This window comes from Balaenoptera ricei, chromosome 11, assembly GCF_028023285.1.
Source record: "Balaenoptera ricei isolate mBalRic1 chromosome 11, mBalRic1.hap2, whole genome shotgun sequence".
Lineage (NCBI taxonomy): Eukaryota > Metazoa > Chordata > Mammalia > Artiodactyla > Balaenopteridae > Balaenoptera > Balaenoptera ricei.
The window spans coordinates 38956751-38970232 of NC_082649.1; the positions used below are offsets into that span (position 1 = coordinate 38956751).

Below are 13482 nucleotides of genomic sequence, written 5' to 3' on the forward strand. Positions count from 1 at the left end.
GATGTGACATCTATTTTAGAATCAGAAAGACCAGGTTCAGATTCTGGCTCTGCTGTTTAATAGTTGTATGATTCTGAGGAACCCACTAAACTCACAAGTGAAATGAGTATAATCATTATCAGGAAAATAACACCTGTCTCTTGAGATGATGTGTGTGAAGAAGCTGGCATATGGCAGGCCAGCAATAAATGTTAATTCCTGTCTTTCCCACCTCTAAAGTCTTATAGCACCATATTTTGGTATTTTTATTCTACTAAATTGTAGAGTCTTCGTCTTTTTTTTGTTTTTGGCTGTGGTTCCCTGACCAGGGATTGAACCTGTGCCCCCTGCATTGGAAGCACAGAGTCTTAACCACTGGACTGCCAGGGAAGTCCCAAGTCTTTGTCCTTTTGTATTCTCAGAGCACCTAGCATTCAGCAAGTGTTTGTGGAACACTGAATTAATCGACCACAGGTGAAATAGCATTCGTCAGTCAGAAATAAATGAAGGCCAAGAATGCATATGGTAGAAATTCATAAGATTGTGAAAATAAAAGCAGACAAACTCACCAAATCCTAGTCTAGTAGATGGTGGCCACCTCTTGAAATATAAATGATGTAGACTGAAGACAATAAAATGAAATCCTTCTTTCCATAAGTGAACTGATGAGACATAATACCTCCTAAGGGTGCGACAACAGAAAACATAAATGCTTTAGCTTTGAAAGAGAGAGAAATTCTTGGGGTATAAACTATAATTTGTGATGGGAGGAGATAAGGATATTTTGTCTTTAACAACAAGGCTCTGGGGACAGAGGTCACACACTGGTGGTTCACAGACTGAATCTAGCCTGCAGAGATGTTTTGTTAATGTGTACTGTGTTTTTTAAAATATGTAAGGTAATTGACAACATTTAAAAGTCAGAAGATTTCACATAAAAATCTGGAATTATGACTTATCTGGGAAAAGATCAGATCTGGCCATGCTGGACCCCACATGACCCATAGCAACAATTGCTGCAGTTGAGTAGCTGCAGCTACCTTTCCCAGGCCCACTGTTTCCACTATGCTTGATGTTCATATGTTGCCTGCTTCATGCCTGCTTCGTGCTACTTTCAGAAACAAAATGCTGGATTCTAGACCCTGCATCTAACCCAGGATGGCAATTTTTATAATCTCAATATAATAAGCAAGTTAATTAGGCTCTTTTTAGTTGCCAGGAACGGATATATTCTAGTCATGGAAGTTTATTGTAAGATTACATAGGAAAAGTAAGGAAGACTGGATCACTATTCCTATGGGTGGAGGAAAGAAAGGGAAAAATATTACTTATGTTTTAGTGTACAGTTCTGCTGTTTTTTTTTTCTGTAAGACACGAAGTACTAATTTTCTTAATACACTGTAAAATACCTCTTCCATCCTCTTCTGTATTCCCCAACCACACTCTCACTTTATTGAACTTGTGATCATTAGTTCATAAGTGTTATACAGCTCACCCCTGCTACCCAATGCTTTGAGAGTAAACATACATTATATAACTATGGCCAAGTTACCTAACTTTTCCAAAACCTCAGTTTTATCACCTATAAAATGAGGACAAATAGTAGTACTAGGATTGTTGTTGGAATTAAAAGAAATAACTCATGAAAAAAATCTAGTGCAATGCTTGGTATATAATAAGTGCTCTACAAATCTTGGTGATGATAATGTTGCTGCTGCTGAAGATACAGGATAATTCTGATGGAAAACAAATGTTGCTGATACATTAAACTTGTTTGCAGCCTCACCTATAAAAGAACTACTTGTGTAATCTACATAACTTGAGTGTTTACCTACATATTTTATAACTATGCAAAATATATATTTGTATACTTTTTTACACATTTGTGTGGAAGAATATTAGAGTTCATGCCTTTTTTATTATTCAAAAACACAGATGATCAAGAACAGTTATACTTTCTCCCAGAGATGGCTCTATATCCATCCTCATTAACTCTTTCTTCTCATTCTCTTTAAAACAGCAGGATGATACTACAGATTTTTAAAGCTTAAAGTGACCCTTAGAGATCATATTGTCAAACCATGTCATTTTGTGGACAAGGAAACTGAAATTCAGTTTCTGAGAAACTTGCCCCCAGTCATACAGCTAGTTAGAAAAACAGCCAGGGCTAGAACTCCAGAATCCTGATATCCTGTGCAGTGCTTTTTCTGCTACATCATGATGCCACTAACTGGATACTTGACCATAATTCAAGAAATATTTGTTGAGGGCCTGCTAAGCGTCAGGCATTATCCTGGGCTCTGGGGATACAGCCATGAACAAAGTCCTGCCTCTTGGATTTACATTTTAGTGTGGGAAACAGACAATGAACAAATAGACAAATATTGAATCAGGTACTGTTTAGTTCTATGAAGAAAAGAAAAGGGTAAAGGGATAATGATTTTCAATCATTTCATTTCACTGAAATCAATTTTCAGTGAAAATTGGTGATTATACTTTTACCTCTTAATCTTTTCCCCTGCAACATAGCAACATAATTGAATATAAAGAAAACTAGGCTTTCTAGCTGGACACTTGGGTTCTAGTCCTGACTCTTAATTATTCAAAAATCAAGGCTGTTTAAACTTCTGGGCTTTGGTTTCTCCATTTTGAAAATGAAAATAATATATACCTTGCTTTCTTTATAGGGTTGTTTTAAGTATAAAATTATACAATAAATGGAATTTTTATTTCCATAAAAATGTGCCAAGGATCTAGATTTTTTAAAAACTGTCTTTTGTTTAACTTCTTTCCACTTATCCAGGAATGATGCAACCAGAGAGGAGCTTCCAGAGTTTGGGCTCTAGATATAGGCAAAACTCTTTCATGTATGATGTGAAGCGAGATGTGTACAATGAGGAGACCTTTCAACAGGAACACAGAAGGAAGACCGCTTTCTCTGGGAACTTGGACATCGACATCAGCACCGTCAGTCACCATGTCCAGTGCCGGTGCGTGTGTGTGATCATTCAGCTGCCACCAAGCTGGCAGCCCTAAAACTCTACTTGACACCTTTGGTGCCTACTTCTGTTTTCCTCCTCTGAACTCCTGTCATCAGAACCCTTAGCTTATTGCATAATTCCTCTACAGTTTTTTTGTGGTTTGTCTTGTAGCACCTTCTTTTTTTGTTTTTAATTTTTAAATTTTTATTTTATTTTTGGCTGTGTTGGGTCTTCGTTGCTGCACACTGGCTTTCTCGTTGCTGCGCGGGCTCCTCATCGTGGTGGCTTCAGAGCACGGGCTCTAGGCGTGTGGGCTTCGGTAGTTGTGGCGCGTGGGCTCAGCAGTTGTGGCGCGCGGGCTCAGTAATTGTGACACACGGGCTTAGTTGCTCCGCAGCATGTGGGGTCTTCCCAGACCAGGGATCGAACCCGTGTCCCCTCCAGTGGCAGGCAGATTCTTAACCACTGTGCCACCAGGGAAGTCCTTTGTAGCACCTTGTTGATTATAAACTTCATGGACATAAAGACCTTGGCTGTCCCCCACAACATCTAGGGATGATATTTAATAAATACATTGTTTGATTAACCACCATTGCCACTCTCCTAACAACAACAACAAAAGCAACCGTGGTGAACTAATTAATGATAGCAGAATGACTATGTAAACCCTATAGTTCAGGGGCTCGTAACCTGTTTTTATGCTGTGAACCTTTTAGCAGTCTATCAGAGCTAATGAACATCCTTTCAGAATAATTTTTTGTTTTACTTTTTTTTATTGTGGTAAAATATATATAATATGAAATGTGTTGTTTTAACCATTTTAAAGTGTACAAATTAGCAGCATTAACGACATTCACATTGTTGTGCAACCATCACCACTATCTATTTCCAAAACTTTTTCATCACCCCAAACAGAAACTCTGTACCCATTAGGCAATAACTCCCCATTTCCCCCTCCTCCAGCCCCTGGTAACCTCTCTTATACGTTCTGTCTCTATGGATTGTGTATTCTAAATATTTCATTTAAATGGAATCAGACAATATTTGTCTTTCATGTCTGGTTTATTTCACTTAGCACAATGGTGTAGCGTGAATCAGTACTTCATTTCATTTTATGGCTGATGATATTCCATTGTATGTATGTACCACATTTTGTTTATCCATTCGTCTGTTAATGGACACTTAGGTTGTTTCCAATTTTTGGCTATCGTGAATAATGCTACCATGAATATTGGCATAGGGGTATCTGTTCAAGTCCCTGCTTACAATTCTTTTAGGTATACACCTAAGAGTGGACTTGTTGGATCATATGTTTAACTTTTTGAGGATTTTTTTTCATAGAAGCTGCAGCATTGTGCATTCACATCAGCAAGTGTTCCAATCTCTCCATATCCTCTCCAACATTTGTTATTTTCCATTTTTTTAAATTATAGCCATACTAGTAGGTGTAAAATGGTATCACATTGTGTGTTGCTTTTTTTTTTTTTGCATTTCCCTAATAACTAAATATGATGAGCATCTTTTCATGTGCTTATTGGTCACTTATGTATCTTTTTTGGAGAAATGTCTATTTACTTCCTTTGCCCTTTTAAAAATTAGGTTGTTTATCTTTTTGTTGTTGAATTATAGGAGTTCTTTATATATTCTGGATATTAAACCCTTATCAGATATATGATTTGCAAATATTTTCTCCCGTTCTGTAGGTTGTCTGTTGACAGTGTCCTTTGTACACAGTTTTCATTTTAATGAAATCCTATTTATCTGTTTTTTTCTTTTGTTGCTTGTGATTTATGTGTCATATTTAAGAAACTATTGTGAAATCCAACATAATGAAGATTTTCCCCTGTTTTCTTCTAAGAGTTTTATAGTTTTAGCTCTTAAATTTAGATCCTTGATCCATTCTGAGTTAATTTTGTATACGGTATAAAGTAAGAGTCTGACTTAATTTTTTTCCATGTAGCTATCCCATTTTCCCAGCACTATATGTTGAAGAGTCTATTCTTTCTCCATTGAATGGTCTTGGCCAGAATATTTTTAAATGCATAAAATACATAGTATTATAAAGGAAACCAGTTATATTGAAATATAGTTATCAAAATATGAAAATATCCAAAAATTATATTTAATGATTATGGGTCTAATAACTACCATACTTTCTAAGTAATGATGAATATAAATGCTATTTTAAGATATCTGCAGCAATTTTAATGTAATATGAAAATATTTGTGATTCTATTGGTGAAGAAGTCAAGCTCTGCTGATACTACTGTGGTTTGTTGTCAGTGTTCATAACTGAAGGAAATGCTACATTTCAGTTAGGAGGTTAGTGAAAATAAAGATATAATTTTTCCTAAAGTCACATACCCCCGTGAGTTCTATCTAGAGACACCTTGGTCATCCATGGACCTCAGGTTAAAAACCCTTTGTGACCTACATCATGATATTAACCCTAACTACTCAAACCGTCCTCACTCACACTCCAGATTTATTAGTCCCTCTTGTCCCTTGATTTATCACTCACAATTGGCATGAGTTAGGTTACAAGTGAAGAAGGCCTCCACGCAACCCTATTGCAGATCTTCCTCCCTCTGAGCCTTCTCCTTTGCCCATATCCTGCCTTTTGCAAGTTGTGGTCTTGGATGTCCCTCCCCTGTCCTATATCACAACTCTCATTTTTTCTGCTCCAGGATGGGTCAGAGGTCATATATCAAAGACAGCATTGGGGGGCCACATTGGTTTTGTCTCTACAAAAGGATAATCTTTTCCTGACTTATACCTCATCATAAACAGGTACTACCAAAGAAATTTCAGCCTTATTCCCCTCCAGCTGCCCTATCCTTAGACCCTTAAATCTGACCCACACTGCCTCCCATGGGTTTTTATAGCAGTGCTTATTCCCTACTTCTAAAACAAACAGTTATATCCACTTCTGAATTTTAACCTGAAAGGTAGCACAGCACTGGTTAAGAGCAAGACTCAGAAGTCAGATTGACTGGTTGTGAATCCCAGTTCTGCTGCATCCCAACTGTGTGACCTTAGGTAAGCTATCCATGCCTACTGTGCTTCAGTATCCTCATCTATAAAATGGGGATGATAAAAGCACCTACCTTACAAGGCAATTGTGAGGATTTAAAGAATATTTGTAAAACACCTAGCAAATAGTAAAAAAAAAACAAACAATAATAATCTTTTAATTTCATCTCTTCCTTTCTGCAGAAAATCTCCTATCTTCCTTTATTTTCTCCCTTTTAGTTACCCAACTGCAATACTCCCTCTCTTAAAAAAAAATCTCCCCTGTGCTTTCACATCAACTCTTACATTCCTCACTTTTAAGATGCCTTAACTAGGATCCAGATTCATGTCGAAGTGCTTTTAACTCTTCCACCACCAGCTTCAGTTTCTGTTCCTCTAACTCCTTCCTTGATCCCTGTCAGTCTTAGGTCCTCGTTATTCCATGTCCAGTTTATTTTATTGCCATGCCAAAGAGCTTTGATGACTCTCCCTAGGGTGGCTGGTCTTCCAGGGTGGCACATGGAGAGGAAGGGACACTGGACCAGAGGCAGAAACAAATTGTCCCAATGCCATGCTGTATTCTCCCCCATAGAGGGCCATAATTGGAGACAGCACACTCTCCACACCCAGGGATTCTCATAAAAATAGCAATGTGGTGTTCCTTCTAAACCTATGGTCTTGCTTCTGGCTCCTGAGCAGAATTCAACAGCTGTCAATAGGAACTGTGATGGTAATAGACTGGATAGAACACTGAACTAAAAATCACGAGATCTGGTTTCTAGCCCCAGTTCTGCCCACACTTGTTACTGTGACCTTGACAAAGACATTTACACTTCTTTGGCCTTAATTATCTTAGGGACTGTAATGCTCATAGTTGTTAGAGTCAAGCATATTGAAATTACTTCTTTTCTGAGCACACATTTTAGCCTTGCATACACTGAAGTTATATTTGTTGCTACAGTCAAATCCCAATTATTCAGCTACAGCTCATACATGAAAAATCTCCATACTCTTTGTTTTCAGCCCATAATGAGATGTAAATAGCAAAAAGCAATTTAAAACCATATTAGCTTTACTAATGGATTAATTGATTAACAGATTGATTGATTGGTTTACAATGATTCTGCTGTTTTAGATGATCTAAAGGTTAAAGTAGGTTTTCTCAATCTCAGTACTGTTGACATTTCGGACCATGAAATCATTTCTTGTGGAGGGCTGTCCTGTGCATTGTAGGATGTTTGGTGGCATCCCTGGCCTCTACCCACTAGATGCGAGTCGTGATAATCAAAAATGTCTCCAGACATTACCAGATGTCTCTTAGGAAACAAAATTGCTTCTGGTCGTTATCCACTGGGTTAAAAGATAATAAGGGCTTATTTTATTGCCTTTTCTTTCCATGGCTAATGCCATAAGCACAAGACTCCATATTCTATATTTTCTATAAATTTCTGCATATTACAGGTCAAAGCCATGTAGAGTTAATGCTTGGTAAAAATTTTAGTATACGGGAATGATGTGAATGTGTTAATTCCCTGCCACCCACCAATAGCACATCTCAAAAAACTGTCCTTACCAAGAGAAAGCCATAACAGTCCATTTTTCTACTGGAAAATTTTGGTAGGTTGAATTCTTTTCAAACATTCTGTAAAACCACAGGCCTGATTCGTATGCTGGACTTACAAGGCTTAGTTCTTGTCATATATATGGCACTGGTTCTCAGTTGAAGGTGATACTGTCCCCCAGGGAACATTTAGCAGTGTCTGGAGACATTTTTCATTGTCACGACTAGGGGAGGGGATGCCACTGGCATCTAATGGGTAGAGATCGGAGATGCTGCTAAACATCCTGCAATGCACAGGACAGCCTCACAACAAAGACTTACCTAGTCCAATATGTCCAAATATCAGTAGTGTTAAAAGAAACTCTGTTGTATGGGAAGAAGAAGGTACTCACTATGCCTTTTCTTGGCCATGTGGGCTTTTTCTTTGGAGAACCTAATCAAGTCTCTGTTCTTTCTCACAGCTGCTCATGGCACAAGTTCCGAAGATGCATGCTTACAATCTTTCCCTTCCTAAAGTGGATGTGTTTTTATCGATTCAAGGATTGGCTTCTTGGAGACTTACTTGCTGGGATAAGTGTTGGTCTTGTGCATGTTCCCCAAGGTAAGAAAGATACGAAGGTTTTTCACCCACAGACAATACATCAGACCTGGTCACTTGTCCAGAGTAAACAAATTACTTGTGCTAGATGACTAGAAAAAAAATGTGAATTCCATTCACATCATTACCATTTGTTTCCTTACCTGCCAAATTTCTAACTCTTCTGGGGTAGTTCCAAAAGTCTCAGTTTAGTTTAGACCCCTGATACTTTCTAGAGTATTTGTAATGCCTGCTCATGGTCATTTTTTGCTTAACTAGTCATTTTATACTCCAATAGACCTCACTTGGCATTGGTTTTACTTAAAAAGGTGAAGGGTAGGAAACACAACATGCTAGCTTCCCTTCAGAAAGTCACACACACAGCAGTCCAGGGGCTACTCTTTGGTCTTACAAGTAGCAATTCAGATATAACACAACAAGATCACACAGATAGGTACGGGAGCTATCTGGGCTTTAGAAGCCTCATTTCCCAAATAGGAACCAACTTCTCTTGTAATTCCCATAACTGATGCCTCCATGGGTCCCACAGCGACATGCCCAGTTACAAGAGTCACTGTGCTCTGAGAAGCTCAAAGCTAAGGCTTCCCACAAGATATTAATCTTTTTTTTTTAATTTTTATTTATTTATTTATGGCTGTGTTGGGTCTTCGTTTCTGTACGAGGGCTTTCTCTAGTTGCAGCAAGTGGGGGCCACTCTTCATCACGGTGCGCGGGCCTCTCACCATCGCGGCCTCTCTTGTTGCAGAGCACAGGCTCCAGACGCGCAGGCTCAGTAGCTGTGGCTCACGGGCCCAGCCGCTCCGCGGCATGTGGCATCTTCCCAAACCAGGGCTCGAACCCGTGTCCCCTGCATTGGCAGGCAGATTCTCAACCACTGCGCCACCAAGGAAGCCCTACATATATATTTTTAAAAGATCGTTTTGTGATCTCAGATTAACATCTGTATTCTTAAATTTATTTATTTATTTATGGCTGTGTTGGGTCTTCGTTTCTGTACGAGGGCTTTCTCTAGTTGCGGCGAGCGGGGTCCACTCTTCATCGCGGTGCGTGGGCCTCTCACTGTCGTGGCCTCTCCTGTTGCGGAGCACAGGCTCCAGACGCGCAGGCTCAGTATTTGTGGCTCACGGGCCTAGTTGCTCCGCGGCATGTGGTGTCTTCCCAGACTAGGGCTCGAACCCTTGTCCCCTGCATTGGCAGGCAGACTCTCAACCACTGCGCCACTAGGAAAGCCCCATATATTTTTTTAATGTAGAAAATTCAAAAGAATCTACAGATAAATTAATAGAATTAATAAGACTTTATCAAAGTTGCTGGATATAAGATGAGTAAATAAAAATCAGTTACATTCCTTTATACCTGCAGGAAACAGAAAGTGAAAAAAAATTTTTAAATACCATTTACCAAAGCATAGTAAATATGAAGTAAGTTGTAATGAAACTAAGAAATGATGTGCAAGACCTCTATAGAGAAAAATATACAACTTTATTGAGAAATATTAATAAGGACCTAAATTAATTGAAAGATAGCATTTTCCAAGAATAGGCAAATTCTTTTAAAGAGCAACATGGGAGGATTTGCTCCTCCAGCTATCAAGACTGAATATAAAGTTATAATGTTTAAGATAATGTCCATCAAAAGTAGAAAGAATAAATAAACATTCATATATACATATATTGGAATACATAGAAGGAAAATGAGCACTCTCAAGCAACTCACAGCAACATGGAAGATGCTTATATACATAATAATAAGAAAAATAAGCAGAAATAAAAATTGTGTACAGTGTAATTCCATTAATATAAAGTTCAAAAGTGAACAAACTAAACTATACTGTTTAAGGATATGTATACCAGTGGTAAAACTATAAAGAAAAGCAAAGAAATTATTATCACAAAAGTCAAAATAATGAATACCTCTGTGGGGAGGGATGGAGTTGTGATTAAAGATCTGGGTGGGGATAACATGGGTGTTTGTTTTATAAATATTTATTAAACTCAACATCTATTTTAATGCACTTTCTATTTATATATTTCACAATAAAAATGGGGATTACTAAATTTATTACAAAACTATTACTAGACTAATTACTAAAAAAAGTAATTAAACAGTGTGGTGGACTTCTCTGGTGGCACAGTGATTGAGAATCCTCCTGCCAGTGTAGGGGACATGGGTTCGAGCCCTGATCCGGGAAGATCCCACAGGCCACAGAGCAACTAAGCCCGTATGCCACAACTACTGAGACTGCGCTCTAGAGCCCGTGAGTCACAACTACTGAGCCTGCGTGCCACAACTACTGAAGCACGCGCGCCTAGAGCCTGTGCTCTGCAACAAGAGAAGCCACCGCAATGAGAAGCCCGTGCAGCGCAACAGAGTAGCCCCTGCTCGCCACAACTAGAGAAGGCCCACATGCTGCAACAAAGACCCAACGCAGCCAAAAATAAATAAATAAATTTATAAAAAAACAAAACAGTGTGGTATTACAGACTTAGACAATTAGGCCAGTGGAACAGAAAAGGGTCACACATTTATATGTTGCATGGTTTGTATCAGGTGTGTCACTATAGAAACAGACTTTTAAAAAATTATGTGAAACAATTGAATACTTATATGAAAAAAATCAATTTGTAGACCTCTACCTCACAGCATACACAAAAATCTATTCCTTGTAGATTAAAGACCCAAATAGGAAAGATAAAACTATAAAGATTTTTTTGGAATAATATAGGAGAATATCTTCATGGTTGTGAGGTAGAAAATGTTTCTTAAACAAGACACAAAAAGCACTAGCCTAAAAGGAAATGACTGCTAAGTTGAATTAAATAAAAGTTAAGAATTTCTGTTTATTCAAAGACATGATGAAGGTTGAAGAGCAAACCACAGAATACCCAACAAAGGACTTAAATCTATAATATATATATTCCTACATATCTGTAAGGAACTGCTAAGTAAAATTGATCAACATTATTGGTAATCAATGAAGTAGAAGTGGAAATTAACTAACTCATACACACTAAAATAAAAATTCTGACAGTATCATGTGCTAATACAGATGTAGATAATGGGAATTGTCATACGGTGTTGGTGGGAATGTAAATTGTACAACCATTTGGAAAACAGTTTGGCATATTCTGGTAAATGCCCCAGCAGTTATGCTTCAGGGTATATCATCTTGAGGAATTTATACATCTGTGCACCTGGAATCATGTACAAGAATATTCATAGCAGTGTTGTTCATAATGGCCCCCAAACTGGAAACAAAGACAGGAGACTATGTAAGCCTGGAGACGAAGAGAATGGGGAAGTAGCTGCCTGGATCCTGATGGCTTTTTAGTTCTGTTTCCAGTCTCTGATGAGGCCCAACTGACCTTTGTCCTCTTTTAATAAATTTCCTATTTGGGGAATTCCTTTGTGGTCCAGTGGTTAGGACTCAGTGCTTTCTTTCACTGCCAGGGCCCGGGGTCAAGCCTGGGTTGAGGAACTAAGATCCCGCAAGCTGGGCAGCGCGGTCAAAAAAAATTCTTCTCCTCTTTTGCTCAAGCTGATTTGAGCAGGTTTTCTGTTACTTGCAGTCAACTGAGGCTTGCATAGGGAAAACATGTGGAAGGGGAACCTATAAATTACAAAAGACTCAAGAGACATATCTACTAATGTGAGGACCTCATTTGATATAAACACAAAGATTGTAAAAGAAAGCACAACATCAACAAAACAAAACACAACATATGATAGCAAATAACTTTTTTAAAAGATCACCCCCAAACCCACCATACCTCTGGTTCAAGGTCTCTCATGAGGTGGCAGTCAAGCTGTCAGTTATCTCAAGGCTCTACTGAGGCTGGAGGATCAGCTTCCAGGCTCACCCGTGTTTGCTGGCAGGCCTGGGTTTCTCACCATGTGGGCCTCTACATGGGCTGCTTGAGTGTCCTCACAACACGGCTGCTGGTAGGACCATGTGTGGGGCCCAGTGCAAGGTGAAAATGCAGAGTCCCTAGTTCAGAAATTATCCAGAATTTCAAGATGGTCAGAGTAGAGCATTAAGCCAAGTGTGGAGGCTTTCTAAGCCCAGGGCACTATGTGATTGCATAGGTCACACACCCTTGAAGTCAACTCTGGCAGCTGATGACCTGAATGAAAGAGAGAGCCAGAGAGCAACCAAGACAGAAGCCACAGTCTTCTTGCAACCTAATCTCAAAAGTGACATCTTATCATTTTTGTTGTAGCCTATTTATTAGAAGTAAGTTATTTCACGCTTTAAGGGTGGAGCTCAAAAAAGGGCATGAATACCAATTAGCCATTGTAGATCATCTTAGAGGTGGTCTACCAGTACAACCATATAAGAGAAATCAGGGAAATTTGAATATTGACTGGATATTTGATGATGTTAAAGAACCATTAATAATTTCTTAGGTGTGATAATGGTATCGTACTCAAAAGAGGGTGTTTTTTTAAAAGATATATACTGAAAATATGTACAGATAAAATGATTTAGTGTTTTGGATTTGCCTCAAAATAATATGGGATGGGAGAGGAATGGGGGCATTGATGAAACAAAATTGGCCATGAGTTGACCATCGTTGAAGTGGGTGATGGGTACTTGGGGGTTCATTATACTCTATTTTTCAATAAGTTTAAACTTTTCCATTAAAAAAAGCTTTGCTCGTTTAAGGCAATAAATTGGCTCACCGGACTCATAACTGATTTCTGATGAGCACACTGGTATGATGTAAATTGAAGAGAGTCCCTCAGGGCAGGAGCTGTGGACTTGAGACATCAAAGGATGACACCATGCATGTTAATCCATTTGCCTCAAAATTTCCAAATTCTCATGGTGCTTCTTAGAAAAGAAAGTAAGTATTGAAGAAGGAGCTGAAGGAAGAGACTGGAGTGGTTGGCATATGGAAGAGAGACAACACATACCAACTTGGAGTCACATCAGTTAAGTGTGACAGTCCTTGCCTGTTCTCCAGCTTTTTCTCCAGCCCTGGAGGATTCCTAGGGCCTTCTTGTACTAGACTGGGGGTAAGAATGGGGCTGCTTCTGAGCTGTTGGAATTAAAGGTCTTATTGCTGTGATGTTTGCTTTCCATGATTTGCATGAAGGCCTCACAGTGAAAGGTGTTTAAGCCTATGATTTAGAATTGATGTGTAAAAGCTTGTGATAAAATAGGAAGAGAAGTTAGAAATCAAAGGAGATAATAAAAAGTACTAATTAAAGGCTGTATGCCAAGGGATTCTGTTACCATAGTCAGCTGTATACATGGGTCATTTTTATTTTAAATATTCTTTAAAGTTTTTATTTCAGGTGACTTTTAAAAGCCAGGCTACCTTTGCTTACTTAAATTATCTTGCTTT

General features: G+C 38.6%; 1 protein-coding gene across 1 annotated transcript in view; it reads left to right on the forward strand.

Annotated features, from left to right (window-relative positions):
- Positions 1-13482, forward strand: part of SLC26A8 (solute carrier family 26 member 8) — a 67499-nt gene that overhangs the window by 6419 nt on the left and 47598 nt on the right. Inside the window, exons 3-4 of the mRNA XM_059938821.1 lie at positions 2783-2969; positions 7995-8134. Coding sequence (XP_059794804.1) covers positions 2785-2969; positions 7995-8134 — 325 coding nt within the window. The 5' untranslated portion in view covers positions 2783-2784. The remainder of the gene's footprint in view (positions 1-2782; positions 2970-7994; positions 8135-13482) is intronic.